At 41.3% G+C, this 17,798-nt stretch overlaps 1 protein-coding gene across 2 annotated transcripts in view; it reads right to left on the bottom strand.

The window, feature by feature from the left end:
- Nucleotides 1-13,960: 13,960 nt before the first annotated feature.
- SPG7 (SPG7 matrix AAA peptidase subunit, paraplegin) overlaps nucleotides 13,961-17,798 on the bottom strand; it is an 85,001-nt gene continuing 81,163 nt past the window's right edge. For both annotated transcript variants that reach the window (XM_036750197.1, XM_036750198.1), the window contains one exon: nucleotides 13,961-14,950. In XM_036750197.1, the coding sequence (XP_036606092.1) occupies nucleotides 14,735-14,950 (216 nt within the window). In that variant the 3' untranslated portion in view covers nucleotides 13,961-14,734. The remainder of the gene's footprint in view (nucleotides 14,951-17,798) is intronic.

Below are 17,798 nucleotides of genomic sequence, written 5' to 3'. Positions count from 1 at the left end.
CTGCTGACTTCACTCAGCATCAGTTCAAGTAAGTCTTTCCAGATTTTTCTGAAATCATCCTGCTTGTCATTTCATATAGAACAATAACATTCCATTACGATCGCATGCTACTTGTTCAGTCATTCACTGATTGATGAGCATCCCCTCAATTTCAAATTCTTGGCCACAACGAAAAGAGCTGCTATCAATAATTTTGTACAAATAGGGCCTTTCCCCTTTTTTTTGTATATCTGGGGGATAAAGACCAAGCAGTGGTATTCTTGGATGAAAGGTATGCAGTTTTATAGCCCTGTGGGCATAGTTACAAACTGCTCTCCAAAATAGTTGGATCAGTTCAGAATTCCGACAGTACATTAGCACCCCAGTTTTCTCACATCCTCTCCAATATTTATGATTTTTCTTTTCTGTCATATTAGCCAATCTGATACCTCAGACTAGTTTTAATTCGCATTTCTCTAATCAGTAGTAATTTACAGCATTTTTTCATATAACTGTATATAGCTTTGATTTCTTTATCTGAAAAACTGCCTGTTCATAACGTTTGACCATTTATTACTTGGGGAATGACTTGTATTCTTAAAAATTTGACTTGGTTCTCTATATAATCTGAGAAATGAGGCCTTTATCAGAGATACTTGCTGCAAATTTTTCCCTGTTTTCTTCTTTGCTTATAATTTTGGTTGCATTGGTTTTGTTTGTGAAAAACCTTTTTAATTTTCATATAATCAGACACTGCCTGCCATAATTGGTGGGGCTCTCCTCTCTGTAACTTTCTTGTATGTTACATTTACCTCCTGAGCTATCACATGAAGACTTCTGATCAACCCCAGGAAGACTTGGTCCTGTCCAGGTTAAAGGGGGCGCAGCCAAGATGGAGGCTGAAAAGCAGGGACTAGTGTGAGCTGCCCGCCGAGTCCCTCCAAAAACCTATAAAAAATGGCTCTGAACCAATTCTAGAACTGCAGAACCCACAAAAGAGCAGAGGGAAGCAGGGCTCCAGCCCAGGACAGCCTGGATAGTCTCTGGGTGAGGTCTATCCTGCGTGGAGCTGGGAGCAGAGCAGAGAGGAGTGGAGCAGAGCCCAGCATGAGCGGCGCAGACCAACCAGATGAGGAGCCGGGAGGAGCGTGCCTTAACACCCTGAATCAATGAGCTGCAGCAGTTACCAGACTTCTCAACCCACAAACACCAAAGACAACAGAGAAGGTTAGTGGGAAAAGCTGCGGGAGTGGAAGGAGTTCAGTTTGGCTACCGCCCTGGGGGCAGCAGAGGTGGGGCAGCTACAGAAGTACAGCTGCAGTTTCTTCAGGCCCCAGGCCCACCTTGTGGGAGGAATTAAGTGGCGGATCAGAGCAGGAGTGCACAGCCTACTGAAGATCTAAGCCCAGTCCGGGTTGGGGGTTCTTGGGGAAAGAGGAGTGCTGGTGTGGTAGAGCTGGCGCATCCCCCCAAGCGTGGAACATAGAACTCTTTAGTCTACAAGCAGTCATACCCCACTGAAAAACTCAAGGGTAAAGTTAGTTGGTTGGGAATATGGCCAGGCAGCGAAAACACACCCAGATTCAGTCTCAGACTCTGGAATCCTTCTTTGGTGACAAAGAAGACCAAGACATGCAGCCAGAAGAAGTCAACAAAGTCATAGAGCCTACAACAAAAGCCTCCAAGAAAAACATGAACTGGTCTCAGGCCATGGAAGAGCTCAAAAAGAATTTGGAAAAGCAAGTTAGAGAAGTAGAGGAAAAATTGGGAAGAGAAATGAGAAGGATGCCAGAAAACCATGAAAAACAAGTCAATGACTTGCTAAAGGAGACTCAAAAAAATGCTGAAAAACACACTGAAGAAAACAACACCTTAAAAAATACACTAACTCAAATGGCAAAAGAGCCCCAAAAAGCCAATGAGGAGAAGAATGCCTTGAAAGGCAGAATTAGCCAAATGGAAAAGGAGGTCCAAAAGACCAGTGAAGAAAATACTACCTTAAAAATTAGATTGGAGCAAGTGGAAGCTAGTGACTTTATGAGAAATCAAGATATTATAAAACAGAACCAAAGGAATGAAAAAATGGAAGACAATGTAAAATATCTCATTGGAAAAACCACTGACCTGGAAAATAGATCCAGGAGAGATAATTTAAAAATTATTGGACTACCTGAAAGCCATGATCAAAAAAAGAGCCTAGATACCATCTTTCAAGAAATTATCAAGGAGAACTGCCCTGATATTCTAGAGCCACAGGGCAAAATAGAAATTGAAAGAATCCACTGATCGCCTCCTCAAATAGATCCCAAAAAGAAATCTCCTAGGAATATTGTTGCCAAATTCCAGAGCTCCCAGATCAAGGAGAAAATACTGCAAGCAGCCAGAAAGAAACAATTTGAGTATTGTGGAAACCCAATCAGAATAACCCAAGATCTGGCAGCTTCTACATTAAGAGATCGAAGGGCTTGGAATACGATATTCCGGAGGTCAATGGAGCTAGGATTAAAACCAAGAATCACCTACCCAGCAAAACTCAGTATCATGCTCCAAGGCAAAATATGGATTTTCAATAAAATAGAGGACTTTCAAGCTTTCTCAGTGAAAAGACCAGAGCTGAATAGAAAATTTGACTTTCAAACACAAGAATCAAGAGAAGCATGAAAAGGTAATCAAGAAAAAGAAATTGCAAGGGACTTACTAAAGTTGAACTGTTTTGTTTACATTCCTACATGGAAAGATGATGTGTATGATTCATGAGACCTCAGTATTAGGGTAGCTGAAGGGAATATTCATATATATATATGTTTATGTATATAAATGTATATGTGAGTGTGTATGTATGTATATATGTATGTGTATATATATATATAGAGAGAGGGCACAGGGTGAGGTGAAGATATCTAAAAGAAATAAAATCAAATTAAGGGATGAGAGAGGAATATATTGAGAGAGGGAGATAGGGATAGAATGGGGTAAATTATCTCGCATAAAAGTGGCAAGAAAAAGCAGTTCTGTAGGAAGAGAAGAGAAGGCAGGTGAGGGGGGAATGAGTGAATCTTGCTCTCATCAGATTTGACCTGAGGGAATACCATACATACTCAATTGGGTAAAAGGAGGAAGAAGAAGATAAAAAAAAAGGGGGATGATAGAAGGGAAGGAAGATGGGGGTGGAGGTAATCAAAAACAAACACTTTCGAAAGGGGATAGGGTCAAGGGAGAAAATTCAATAAAGGGGGAGCAAAATATAGTGAGTCTTTCACATCATGAGTATTGTGGAAAGGTTATACATAATGATACGCATGTGGCCTATGTTGAATTGCTGGACTTTTTATGGAGGGAAGGGAAGAGGGGAGAGAATTTGGAACTCAAAGATTTCAAAACAGATGTTCAAAAACAAAAAAAAAATTTTTTTGCATGCAACTAGAAAATAAGATACACAGGCAATGGGGTGTAGAAATTTATCTTGCCCTACAAGAAAGAAAGGGAAAAGGGGATGGGAGGGGAGTGGGGTGACAGAAGGGAGGGCTAACTGGGGAACAGGGTAACCAGAATATATGCCATCTTGGAGTGGGGGGGAGGGTAGAAATGGGGAGAAAATTTGTAATTCAAACTCTTGTGAAAATCAATGCTGAAAACTAAATATATTAAATTAAAAAAAATTTATATAATCAAAATTATCCATTTTACATTTCATGTTTTCTTTATCTTGTTTGGTCCTAAATTATTCCCTTCTCCATAGAGCTAACAGGTAAATTATTCCATGCTCTCCTAATTTGCTTATGGTATCACCTTTTACATGTAAATCATGTACCCATTTTGATCTTATTTTGGAATCCAGTGTGAAATGGTCTATATTTAGTTTCTGCCGTACTGCAAAATAACGTTTTGAAAAGCATAAAACACATGGAATCACAAAGGAAATAAATGAATATATGTGTATATGTATATATAGGTGTGTGTATATATGTGTGTATACACACACACACTCACAACACACACAAAGTTCACTGATACCAGATTAAGAATGGCTACCCTAAGACAACTCTAATGGACTTTTGATGAAAAATGTTATTCACCCCCAGAGAAAGAACTGATGGTGTCTCGATACAGATTGAATCATACTTTTTTTTAAACTTTATTTTTCTTGAGTTTTTTTTTATTGTCTGTTTTCTTTCACAACATGACTAATGTGGATATGAAAAAAATAGCTACGCCAAAACATTGGGGAAAATGCAAAAATCATGAGCTAATAGTATCTGCCCCCATGGAGGTCTTAGTCTAACAGGAGGCTGTGACTTACGCACAAATCACACATTGGGACTATTGTAATGGCTTCCTATTCCTTCAGTCTGTCTCCTCTCATACCTTCTCTAAACAAAAACCTTCAAGGAATCCCCAATTGCCTAATGAATAAAATATATACTTCTTATCCTGACACAGCCTTCCATAATCAGGCTGCAACCAACTTTTTCAAGGTTATCTCAACATTCTTGTCATCACCTTTGCTACATCTAGCCAAACCAAACTGCTCCTGAATTGTCATGCTTGTGCATCCTTCACACACACACACACACCACACACACACACACACACCCCAAACCTAGTATAGATTATTATCCTGTCCCCTCCTCTCCCACCTCCAACCTTAATATCTTCCCAGGTGAAATTCTTCCCTTCAAGGCTTAGTTTAGAATCCCTCTCCTTCAAATCTTCCCTTCCCTCCCTGGGTAAAGTGATTGATCCTCAATAATTTCCTAGCACTGTGCCTGAATCTCCTCTTCACACTGACTCCCCTCCAGCCCATACTCATTATGTACATCTCAGCTTTATAAGATTATACTCAAGTAATGTCCATGTAGAAGGGCATGCATGACTCTGAGCTGTTTACCTAAGACTTATCAAGCTGGCTCTAGAGGTTCTTCAGAGACACCTGGAGAATGTGGCTGACTACAACCACAAATATGACGAGTCTGACTCCGAGACACATGCAGCATGCAACCCAGGACTATCCTTTCAGAAACCACTGTAAGCCCACCTGAGTGAGGGATGAAACACATAAAAAGGATGTGTACATTCCCGAGAAAACATAAGAAGCTTGAGGGCAGACTTTCATTTTTGTTCCCAATGAGCTGTCAAAATGACGATTAGGAAATGCAGGTCTGACCCTGTCACTCTCCTATTCAATAAACTCCAAGGCTCACCATGACCTTCAGATCAAATATAAAATCCTGTTTGGCTTTGAAAGCCCTTCCTAATATGTTTCCCCCTGCCCCCCTCACATCTCTCTGGTCTTCTGACACCTGATGCTCCTCGATGTACTCTGCCACCCAGTGACAATGGTCTCCTTGCTTTTCCTCACACAAGACACTCCATCATTTGACTCTGAGCATTTCCCCTGCTGGTCCTCCATACCTGGAATGCCCTCCCACCACATCTCTGTCTCTTGGCTTCTTTCAAGCCTCAGTCTTTATTTTCATCCCCAGTGTTTACCATAGTTCCTGGCAAAGCTGAGCTGACTTGACTACAGAGGCAGCTAGGTGGCGTAGGAGATTGAGCATTGGCCATACATTCTGAAGCTTGCCTCAGAAACAGAACAGCTGTGTATCCCTGGGGAAGCCATCCTGAATTCATAATCCTCATCCCGTTTTTTCCCTCTGTAACATAGAGAGAGCACCCATCTCACGGGGATGCTATGAAGATCAGGTGAGATAACATATGGGAATGTCTTCTGAGTAAATATATTTTGCCAATGCAGAATGAGACTGAGAGAGAACATAAGGAAAACACTTTGCCAACCTTAAAAGTCGTATATAAAGATGAGCCATCATTCTGGTACACAACACAAAGCAAAGGCAGGTTGAATTGAAGTGTTTTTGAGGACAGAGATGGTTTTGCTTCATTCCCATATCTGCACTGCCTTGTGCATGCACCATGTACTTGGCTCTTTACCGATTTAAGGCCTAAAAGAAAAAAAGCTGGGAGTACAAAATCACATACCTTTGTGCTAAGCTTCCCTGTAAATCTGGGAGACAGCTATGGTATAGTGAATGGATATCAAATTGGCTTCAAAGTCTGGAAGACCATCTCTCACCCATGAGGCCTCTCAGTCCCTTTCTGCCTTAGCAAAGTATGTTTACTCAGAAGACATTCCCTATGCCAACGACGTCACAGAAATGATACCAAAAAAGTGACTGCCCGCCAGATGTTTTTGGCTATGGGCTTAGGTTTGCTGCTATATTGGTAATTAAGATGTGCTTTTAGCACTTATTCAATCAAGTGCCCTTGAAGAGTTTGGCCTTTGTTTCCTTGATTAAATTAGGAGTCTTTGATGACCTCCTTGCCTCAAGGGAAAGCCTAGTTTACGTGGGTTTGAGTGACATGCTTGTGACATCAGAGGCTTTTAGACCACGTGGGTTTAAATAGCATTTTTGTGACGCTTTTGGGTCAGGTGGGTGAGTCGCATGTGACTCACCTTTGACCCTGAACAAGATATATAAACCCAGAGGTTGGTGTTCTCCCTTGGGGCTCTGAACCACAGAAGGAGTGGCGGGTGGCTCTGGGCCAGCCATTGTTAAGAGCTCCCAGGCTCCTGAACTCAGTTGTTGGTTTCTTGGTAACTATGAATTGTATTTAGTCTGTTTATAATGTATGTTTGTAATTTGTATTTGTTCTGAAGTTCAGGGTGCTGGCTTTTCCCCCTGAACTAAGTGAATGATATATGTATATGTTGGATTAAAGTAAGATTGTTAACCTCTTAACATTACTTTCCTTAGTAAAGCAGATCAAAAGAACTTGTGCCTGCAGCATTCTTGTTGTTGGGCTTGTGTTGGTCTTTCACTGCCACGGCAGCTGCTAGCCCAATTGTTGCTACAGCTGCAAATAATTTGGTGAATTAGTACTAGATAAAACTCAGGAGCTTCTTTCTTAACCTTAGTACCCACTTCCAAACACTGACCTGTAATCCTTTACCTTCTTAGTGCTTCCTTTCCAGTGTTCACACTAACTCTGTGGAACACTTGACACTTTCCTGATACTTACAATGTTCTTTTTTTTTGTTTTGTTTTTTTTGTTTGTTTTTTGAGGGGGGAAGGCAGGGAAATTGGGGTTACGTCACTTGCCCAAGGTCACACAGCTAGCAAGTGTGTTAAGTGTCTGAGGCCGGATTTGAACTTTGGTCCTCCTGACTCTAGGGTCACTGCGCCACCTAGCTGCCCCTTACAATCTTCTTTAAAGGGAAAAGTGTGGTATAATTTTTTTTTAAAGTTGTCTCATATTGATGACACCTGCCATTGTGGCCCTGAATAAGCCCATCCCCACATCTAGCATCTTAATCCCTAACGAGCCAATTGTACATGTACAGTCACCTTGATACCGCTTCTGAAGAACAATCTTTTATGTGATCACTCGTGTTGCTTATGAGTCAAAAATAACATTTAGTTTTGAAAATGTCACGCCACTCGGCAGTACAACTGATACACTGCCACCTCATCTGTACCCCACACCTTCACTTAAGATGGATGTCTTCTGAATGTATATTTTTTAGGGCTGAAGTCACAATGAATCTTCGAATGATCGAGGTGATCAGTTTATAGACTTTTCAAGAAGTTGCACACTTTCCCTTTCGTCTTCTAAGCAAGAATAAGCATGTCAGGTCAAAGGAAGGCCAATTCACAAATACTTTTCTATATATTTGTTTTTAAGATTTCTGGAGAGCAAGACTTGTCTTTTGCCTTTCTTTATGTCCCAAGCGCCTACTTAAACCATGGTAAATGTTTGTTGACTTGCTGACTTCTTATTTTCCTTAACTGGATTATACTTTTTGATCTGCTCTGCTAAAATTTATCATTAAAAAAAAAAAGGAAAAAATGAGCAAAAATGAGCAGAGTTTCATGATAATTTGAGGACAGAGAAAACACAACTTTACCAATGCTATGCATATTGACACAAGCTGACTACCGAATCCCACATTCCTGGTCTAAAGCTCTTTATTAGAGTTGCTGGCTCTTTGGGCACTGTACCATAGCATCCCTTACTGGAGATTACTTATTGTGGTTATACTCAGTATGTTTTAGTTTTAATTTTAAGTAACTCCAGCCTTTGGCCTTTTCAAAGGCCGGCAAATCAATTCTATTCTGTTCAACAAACATTTTTAAAGTCTTACTTTGTGCAAGACACTGGGATACAAAGGTTAAGAAAAGAAATGGTGCCTTCTGTTAGGCCAACTATAATCTCTACTTTGGCAATCTAGTTGGTGTTAAAAATAAGTACACAACACTGGTCCATAGGGGCAAAGAAGAGACCGTGACCAAACTTGAGGATGGACAGAACACTTTTAGCTTGGAGAGACAGGCAAGATTTTCTAGAGGTGGCACCTGAATGGGGTCTGGAAGGAAGAGGATTTAAACTGGTAGAGATGAAGGGAAAGGGAGGATTGAGAGAGGAGGTGGATTGGCCAGGGAAGATGGTCTCTGACAATGCAGAAAGGTGGCTGAGGCCTCAACTAGGTAGTCCAGCTTGGCTAGAATGCGGAATTTGTAAAGGGTGACTATCAAATAAAAATGAAAGTCAGACTAAGGAATTGGCATTTCAACACAGAGGAAGCCAGGAGCCATTGAAACCTTCAAACTTTGGCATGTATGGACCCAGTTGTTTCTACTGAAAACCATCGCATTCTACTGGGGTTCAATGATGACTCCCCAGCCTGGAATATCCCAACAGCCTCCCTTGTATCCATTCTCCATGGGGCTGCCCTGTCCATTGGACCCAGGCAGGGGGGGGAGGGAAGGCAATTGGGCTTAAGTGACTTGCCCAAGGTCACCCAGCTACTGTGTCAAGTGTCTGAGGTCAATTTTGAATTCAGGTCCTCCTGACTCCAGGCCCAGTGCTCTACTCACTGCGCCACCTAGCTGCCCCCGGCAGGTCATTACTCTTGAGAACCTTCAGCAGTTCTTCCAAAGGCCTCTGCCTGGCATGTCAAGTCATTCATCGGCTGGCTCCAGGAGACTTTTCCAGGCTCATTTCATATTCATCCACTGGACGCTGACCAAACCGAATGACTCGTTCCTGCCGCTGCACCCTTTGCACAGGCAGTCCCTCAGGTGCAGGTCATGCCTGGTTCACTGGTTCTCATTTCTGCTTCTTAGAATCCCTCTCATTCATCAAAAGGAATTCATGGTCGACCTCCAACAAGATTTTCTGGGTCCTCTAGCTCATTCCTTCAAATTATCATGCTTATTTTCATGTTGCATTGCTTCCAGTAGCATGTAAGCTTCTTGAAGGCAGGGGCTGTTTTTTGTCTGTATCCACAGTACCTAGTGTGATTCCTTGTATGAACTTGAAAAAATGCTTGTTGGGCCCCTTTTGTAACATCAGAGAACTGGAAAGATGTCCTTCAGTTGGAAACGGCTGAACAAATCATGGCATATGAATGTTCTATTATTGTGCTATGAGAAAATGGAGGAGGCCATTCTCAGTGAGCTCCCTCTTCTCTCCTCTTCCTCATCTCCTATCACTCAAGTCCCTTCCACCATCCTCCTTCACCCATCTCACCTGATAAAATGACCTTACTCCTTACCAAGGCTAATCCCTCTAATTATTCAAGTGATCCCATTCTCTCTCTCCTCCAACAGATTGACTCCTTTGTCTTCCACACTCTATCACTTATTTTCACTCCCTCTACTGGCTCATTTCCTACTGCCTACAAACATGCCCTTGTCTCCCCCATCCTGAGAGATCTCTCACTTGACCCTTCTATCCCTATCATCCAGGATCTCTTCTGCCTTTGGGGGCTATAAAATGCCTCTACTTTCTCTCCTCTCTCTTCTTAACCCCTTATAATCTGGGCTTCCAACCATATCATTTTACCCAAACTACTCTCTAACCCGTATTCCAAGTTGCCGCAGCCAATACCTTTTCTCAGTACTTTACCTTAACCACTCGGCAACCTTTGACACTACTGATCACTCTCTCTTGCTTGATACTGTCTGCTCTCTAGGTTTTCCTCCTACCTACCAGACCACTCCTTCTCAGTCTCCTTTGCTGGATCCTCCCCTAGATCCCACCCTCTAACTATAGGTGTCCCTCAGGGTTCTCCTTTCCTGTGCCCTTTTCTCTACTCCCTTTATATCCCTCTTCATTTGGTAATCTCATTAGCTTCCATGGATTTAATTAATCTACAAATCTACCTATCCTGCTTCAAACTCTGCTGACCTCCATCTGTCTTTCAGACGTGTCAAACTGGATGTCCAGTAGACATCCTAAACTCAGTATGTCCAAAACAGAACTCATTATCATTATCCCCCTACCCACTTTCCTATTACTATAGAGGGTAACATCATCCTTCCAGTCCCTCAGACAACTTAGGAATCATACTGGACTCCTCACTGTCTCTCACCCCCCACCCCCACAAGCAAACAGTAACCAAGGCCTGTTGATTTCATCTTCGAAACACCCTTCCCTCCTCTGACTAGTACAGGACCTCATCACCTTATGCTTGGACTGGGGGGAAGGGGGGGGGGTGGGTTGCCTGCCTCAAGTCTCTCCACCCCAATCCAGCCCCATTCAGCCACTGAAGTGAAATTTTCCTAAAGCACAGGTCTGATTATATGACACCTCCACCCTACCCCTTACTCCATAAACTCTGGTGGCTCCCTATCACCTCCAAGATAAAAGCCCTTCATAAGGGCATTCAAAACCCTTTATAACCAAGCCTCCTCCTTCCTTTCCAAACTTCTTACACCTTATTCCTCCAAAACATATTCTTCAACTCAGTGACACTAGCCTCCAGGCATTCCACAAACAAGGCACTCCATCTCTCTGAGCATGCTCTCCCTCCTCTGCTCCAGTATCCTTTAAGTCCCAACTAAAATCCCATCTTCCACAGGAAGCCTTTCCTCTATTATTTATTTATCCTGTACATAGATTACATTGTATATATTTGTTCCCATGTTGTCTTTCCCATTAGATTGTGAGCTCCTTCAGGGCAGGGGCTGTCTTTTGCCTCTTTTTGTATCCTCAGGGCTTATCATGGTGTCTGACACATAGCAGGGGCTTAAAAAATGTTTACTGATTAAACTGATGAAAGGGACTGTTTCAGGGAAACCTTGGTTAAGACTTGCATAAACTGATGAAAAGTGAAATGCGCAGAATAAGAACAATTTATACAAAAACAACAAGCCTTAAAGAATTGATTAAAGCAATCAATGGTTCCAAAGGGTCAATGACAAAGCACACAAACTGCCTCCTCAGAACCAAGTAGTGGATTCAGGGTATAGCATGAGACACGGACAATGGAGAAATCTGCTTTACTTGATATTGGCTGTTAGTATAAAACATTTGTTTTCCTTCTATTTTTTTTCAGTGTGTCGGGGGGACAGGAGAAGAGAGTTGGCAACAAGAGAAAATCCACTTTGTTAATTTTAATTTAAAAATCTAAATTTAAAAAATAAATTTAAATTTAAAAAAGAAAAATGTTTGCTGGATTACTACCGGAGAAGCAAGTACGATATCCAGTCCATACATGTGTTTAGAATACTCCACTCCAAATTTTTAGGAAATGGTACCAGGAATTGCTCACTACCCTGCCTCCCCTCCCTCCATTCTTACATTCTTACCACTCTCTCCGTGAAAGGCATATTTGTGTATGTTATAATCCATGTTTCCTCCTTCCAAAAGAATTTAATTCTTTCAGGGGAGGGAATTTTTCATTTTGCTTTTACATATTTCCCCACTGCCTTTGGTGAGTAAAAATAAATGTTGCTGAACTGGATTTCATGAGGGACACACTTCACTTTTCTATTCAATAGTTAGCAAGATGATATATTGAAGTAATTGGCAACAAGTTTCTTTTTCTATGTAGTATTTTGCAAAGATTAGGATCTTCAAAACGGTTGCCAAATAGTTATTTTTAAAAAATCATGTAACTGTAAAATTTCAGCAACTTGGCAAAAGACAGAAGAAAATTATATCAGAGATACTTAAGTGTAAAATGTACAACTCCTGTGCTTCGATACAAACCATTCTTTTCAAGTCAAATAAAATGTATACTTGTCTATATTGGTATAAACAGCAGCTATATATGGTACCAAGTAGGTCTCTTTCAGTCCTGGAAGAGAGACTTTTGTCCACACAAAATTGGTTCCGGAAATCATATGTGAATTAAATTTTTGTGATGAAAGACCAGAGAAATTTACTATAAATTTTACCTTGAGTGCCTTGCTAAATAAACCCTTTTTGCAGGTTCTCTATCACTTTCCCATTCCAGGACAGATGTGTGTGTGTGTCTGTCTAGTTCATCAATTCCACTCTAAGAAGGTTCCATGGACTCTCTGATATTCTCTCTGGAATTTTATCTCATTGAATTGCAGCCAGTACAGAATACCTCCCTCAAAACTTGCCTACTAGTCTTACTGGATTTCTCTCTTGAACACCAGTGGGTCATGGTCTAGCAATGAATTAAACTCTCCTAGGCACTGTCCTGCAAGATTCTAAGAACATGAAAAAAAGATTCTAAGATAGACCTGAGCCTGGAAGGAAGTAATGAAGCATTCAAGTAGATGCCAGGAATCAGGTGAGCCAGAGGCTTCACTGTATGGCCAGGGCTTGCCCACCAACAGCTAGCTTTGTTTCAGCTGGGTAGTGCCCACAGACTTTGGACAGCTTCCAAAGCTAAGCCAGGAGACTATTTCCAGCTTGGCGCTGCTTTAGGAAGTCTGCTCTGGACCAGCAATCTGGAGGATTCCCAGGAGAGCAGATCAATTCTAGGGCTTTTGGAATTCTGTCTGCACCCTCTCCATGATGCACAACTGCCATCCTACAATTCATTCCTTACAGGTGTTTACAATTATTACACAACTGGTGTTTCTTCTTGGAAACTGATTTCTACCTTATCACAATGATACTATTTAGATAACACTTCAAGGTTTACAAAAACATATATATTTGTTATCTCACTTAGCCTTCACCACTACCCTATGAAATATCATCCCTGTACACAAATGAGGAAATCAAGGTTCCAGGAAGTGGCACGTACAAGGTCATCTCACTTGCAGATGGTCTCTTCTGATTCTAAGTGCACCACTCTTCCCACCACACCAGGCTGCCACCCTTATAACATTTAAACAAGAATTAGGTTTATTTTTTTTTCTTGTACTCTCACAGACTCATTTAACAGATGATTTGTTAAGGCCCAGTAGGAGGATAATTCACTTGGGAATTTGGTCATTGTGTGAACTAAACTGGGTCCCCTTTGTAGGCCTTTCTGGATGGATACCTTAATGAAGATCTGCATTCCAAAATCAATTGTGAGCGTAAGCTATCCTGAGCTTGTACCCTGTTAGTCAAAGTTTCTGCTGGGCTATGGGAATGTACCACAAAGTCCAGGGGCTAGTAGAATGCTGGCTATGCATAAAGCAGCCCTTGATAGATATCAATTTGACTTAGGGCTTATGCCAAAAAACAATATGGCAAATCTGTTTCATTGCCCTCTCAGGGATAACAAAATTGCCATCCTGTAATTCATCCCCTACAGGTATTTCTAACAGCTGCCTGGGTTCACATACCTAACACAAATAGGACATTTCTCCTTGTACACCGATTCTGAGAATAGCAATTTAATATATTAAATCTTATTCCTTCATGGCAGTACTCCCAAATCCATGCATGCAACTGGTTTTCTGAGAAAATTGAGGGATGGGGAAAATAGGATTGAACATATCAGAGATATATTCTTACACAGTTGTTTCCCTTTGCATACCAGGGAAGAAGTAAACCCAAAATGCATCTCCATCTATCAGTGATAAAAACAGGCTCTTCCAGACAGTGAATGATGGATGCACTGAATTACAAATTAAAATTTATGTGAATCCATGACTCCTACAAAATAGGTTTTTCACTTAAGCTATTTTAACAGCAGAATCTACAAACCATATTAAAAAAATTAAACAGACACATAAACCCAACCACTCTCCTCAATGTGGCCTGGTTAAGTAAGTACCGAGGTGGATATCATCCCGGAAAATTTATTAATCAAACATAACAACCATTCACCCAGGTAGTAAAAAGCAAGGTGTCATAAATACTTTGAAAATAAAGCATTAAGAACATCTCTGTAAACATGATATCCAGTTAAACAGCATCAGAGAAAGATATTTTAATGCCATAAATTTGCTTTCTTTCATTCCCTGTAACATTATAAGCTCATTTACCATATGACATAATGAGCAGGCTCACAGTTAAGAGGTGTAATGATTATCAGATCAGTTTAGCTGCGGAGTCCTTTTTTATTTCATTATTTATTCGGATCAAGTCAGAGGAACCAGGGAAAAGGTCATATACCAACTGTCAGGCAGACATGGAATTCTTAAGACATGTGACTATTGTTCTTCATGGACAACAGGTCAGCACTGCTATATGTTCTCAATAAGAGTGTTTATAAATCTCAAAACGTTAGGTAATAGGCAACATCTGTTCTCTGTGATGCAGAGTGTCCCCGTAGGGGAAAAGATATAAAAATCCCAAATCCTCTGCAAAAGGATTTACTAATAGTTAATGAGTGAATGTAGCTCAGACCTGCACCTGGGGAAGCTGCCTAGTGTAATTTGTGTGCTGTTATGGGTTTCAGGGTGATGTCTGGACACAAGAACTGGAGATCCTAGTTTAAATGAAACCTAGTAGGTCAACTGAATGGGATGTTTGTTTTCTGGTTTCTGGAGGAAACGCTGACTCCTTTTCTAACCCTCTGAGAAAGGCATTCAGACTATTTTTGTTGGGATGATTCTTCCTCATCCAAGTCCTCCTCTCGGGGGTGCCGTGGCTGGGGTAGCTCTTCCTCCTCCGTGCCTTGTCTCTCTCTCTCTGCATCAATCCATTTCTGCGGAGTGATCATTTTTTTAGGCCCATGGGGAGGTGGACCAATCAAGGCCTCAATGTCCTCATAGTTTATCACTTCCTTCTCCAACAGGGCATTAGCCAACTAGAAAGAACAAATATACCAGTGTATAAGCACTGAGAGCAGGCTCAAAGATATAGACAAGAGTCTTTTGAGATCAGAATATCAATGAATGAAAGAGAAAACCATTCAACAGAATATCCGTGCAGGCTAACAAACTTCAGAGTAAAACCTCTCTCAGCCTTCCCAGGATCCAGGAAATGAAGCTCAAAAGGGGATTTCTATGAGTAGTATATATCAAGCTCTAGGACAAATCATTTTCCCATGGAAGCAGTGACAAGAATGCAGGCTGGGAGACAGAAGAAGGATACATCTTGAGAATGATGTTCTACCACCCTCACTTAATTTCTCATTTTCTGGCAGCAAACTTTTTCATCAGCAGGTGGATAGGGTTTAGGACACACACACACACGCACATATAAATAAATAACTGAATCTATTAAAAAAATCCTCAGTGGAACTGGGGAAGGGGAAGGGTACTGACATGAAGGGAAGACTGTAACAGCTACAATAAGTGGAAGAGGAATGGGGGAAATCATCTCTGACACTCTATGTGGTATAAATTTCAAGCGTGTAGAGGTTTAAAATAAGACATAGAGGCAACTGCAAAGCAAAGTTAACAGGACCAAGTCTATTGCTCCTGAACCCAAGTGCAAAGGATGCCACCAGAGTAATACACTACTTGTTTCTGGTTAGCTAAGTCTGAAATCTGACAAACATTTAGGGAGTACTTATCACCTATAAAGTGCTGAGTGAGGTACCACAGGGTATTCAATAATAAACAAGACAGGATCCTTTTGCCTTTGAGGAACATAAAGGGGAAAATAAAAAGACAAGTAACTAAATAAGGGTAAAATGTGATAACTGCTATAGGAAGAATAAACAAATGGGAACACAGAACAGAAGAGATTATTTATATATGGGAAAGGAGACATTTGTGATGGGAGCTGAATGACAGGATTTTAACAGACAGAGATAAGGGTGAATGAAACAGCATGAGCAAGGAACAGAGGTGGGAAATTTGTGCTTCAGTAACTTCATGTAATGAAGTTTGGTTGAAATACATCATATATGAAGAAAAACAGTGGAAGTTAAGGCTGGGAAGTGGGGATTGGGGCCAGAAGGGCTTCTCCATCATGACTCTCTGGTGATGGGATTTCCAGCATTTACCCAACGAATCTCTGCTCTGCAGGCCACTAGAGGACCCTTATTTAAGAACCTATCAGGTGGGGAAAACTGGTTAAACTGTGGCTTGTCTGTGTGCCGCCAGGCTCAAAGATTAGGCCACAATTCAAGCAATAGATAAACTAAAAACACTCTAGAGTGGTTCTGAAAAACAGATTATAGGAGTTGGGTGATTTTTCAAACTTTAATCTTCTTGTTCCACAGCATTCCTAGCTCCTGCTGTAGTGACAATTTGTGTCTATTTTCAATCCATCCTCAGAGAGCATCCTATTCCTTATAGCTTCACTTTCAGTAATGGGAGACAGCTAAGGAGCTGGGGAGTTCCCATTGAGGATTCTCAAAGGAGAAAAGAATGAGGAAACTGGAACTGTCATTTCACTTTGGATTCTGCAATCTTCAGAAAGAGAATCAATAGTTGTGACCTGACAATGCAATTTTAAGGGCTTCTTGTAGAAATAAACTTAAAACTCACAAAAAAGTAAAGAGCAACCAAAAAGAAGAGATGTCATTTGGATGGCTTTTCCAGCTAGGAGCTTTATCACAGGGAAAAAACTCACAGAACACAGGCTTGGAGACTTAGAGCTGGAAGGGATTTGTCAGTCAGTAAACACTTATTAGGCAAGGACTATTTGCCAGTCATTGTGCTAAGCATGCACTGGGGAAAAGAAAAGAAAGGCAAAAGGCATCTGGTCCAATCCCTACATTTTCTATGTGATACATGAGGAACTTGAAGCCACCTGAAGGTACTTGCTGAAGATCACAAATCATCTGAGCACAGACAGGGTCCAAACCCAATTCTTTGCTACTCTGATCTTTCTATTGGCCACTCCCCTCCCCTGTCCAACTGTTACTTCTAGCTGTGGGTATAACTATTACTGGAAAAGACATGCCAATCAATCCCCCTAAGACTCCACTCACCACCCTCTGACTTCCTAGATCAAAACACCCTTCTGACCCAATACATATTGCTTTCCTCTATTAGAAGGCAAGCTCACTAAGGATAGGGCCAGCTTTGCTTTTTTAATTTTTGTATCCCCAGACTCAGCTCAGTGCATGACACACAGTTAAATAATTAACCAATGCTTTTTCATTCGTTCATCCATTCATTCAACAGCCTGCCTCCCCTGGAAGATGTAGGGAATTTCTGAAAATCAGAGAGGCTTCTGGGAAATCATCCATATTCCCTATAGCCTCCTAGCTAGCATGGAACTGAAGCCCATGTATCCTCACTGCTAAGTAGCAGAGAATGGAAACACCTCGCTACTGTCTTGGGAAGAAAGCTGTGGATATCTCTTAAGATTCTGCAGTCTTTCTCCTTTTCACAGCAAAAATCACAGTTTTCCAAACAGGGACAGGACCTAGGAGTTGTGGCTGCATGATCCAGCTCTACGCCAGGTGCAGGGTCAAAGAGAGTCAGTCGTCTAGCCCAACACGCAAACTCAGTCCCTCCTACCTCTATGCAGATGACTGCCAAATCGATACTTTTATCTCAACTTCTCCAGAGCTGACAAATCATTTCCACATGGACGTCACACTGTCACTTCAAACTCAGCATGTCCATAACTGCATTATCTTTTTTCTAAATCTCCTTTTGATGTCACCTTTTCTGTCAAGGGTACAATCTCAGTCAACCCATGATTGAAAGCTTGGTGTCCTCCCTGACCTCTTATATATAAGCAATAGCCCA

This window comes from Trichosurus vulpecula, chromosome 3 (genome assembly GCF_011100635.1).
Source record: "Trichosurus vulpecula isolate mTriVul1 chromosome 3, mTriVul1.pri, whole genome shotgun sequence".
Lineage (NCBI taxonomy): Eukaryota > Metazoa > Chordata > Mammalia > Diprotodontia > Phalangeridae > Trichosurus > Trichosurus vulpecula.
The sequence above is the reverse complement of the archived record's forward strand: the minus strand, read 5'-3'. Positions and strand labels throughout refer to the sequence as shown.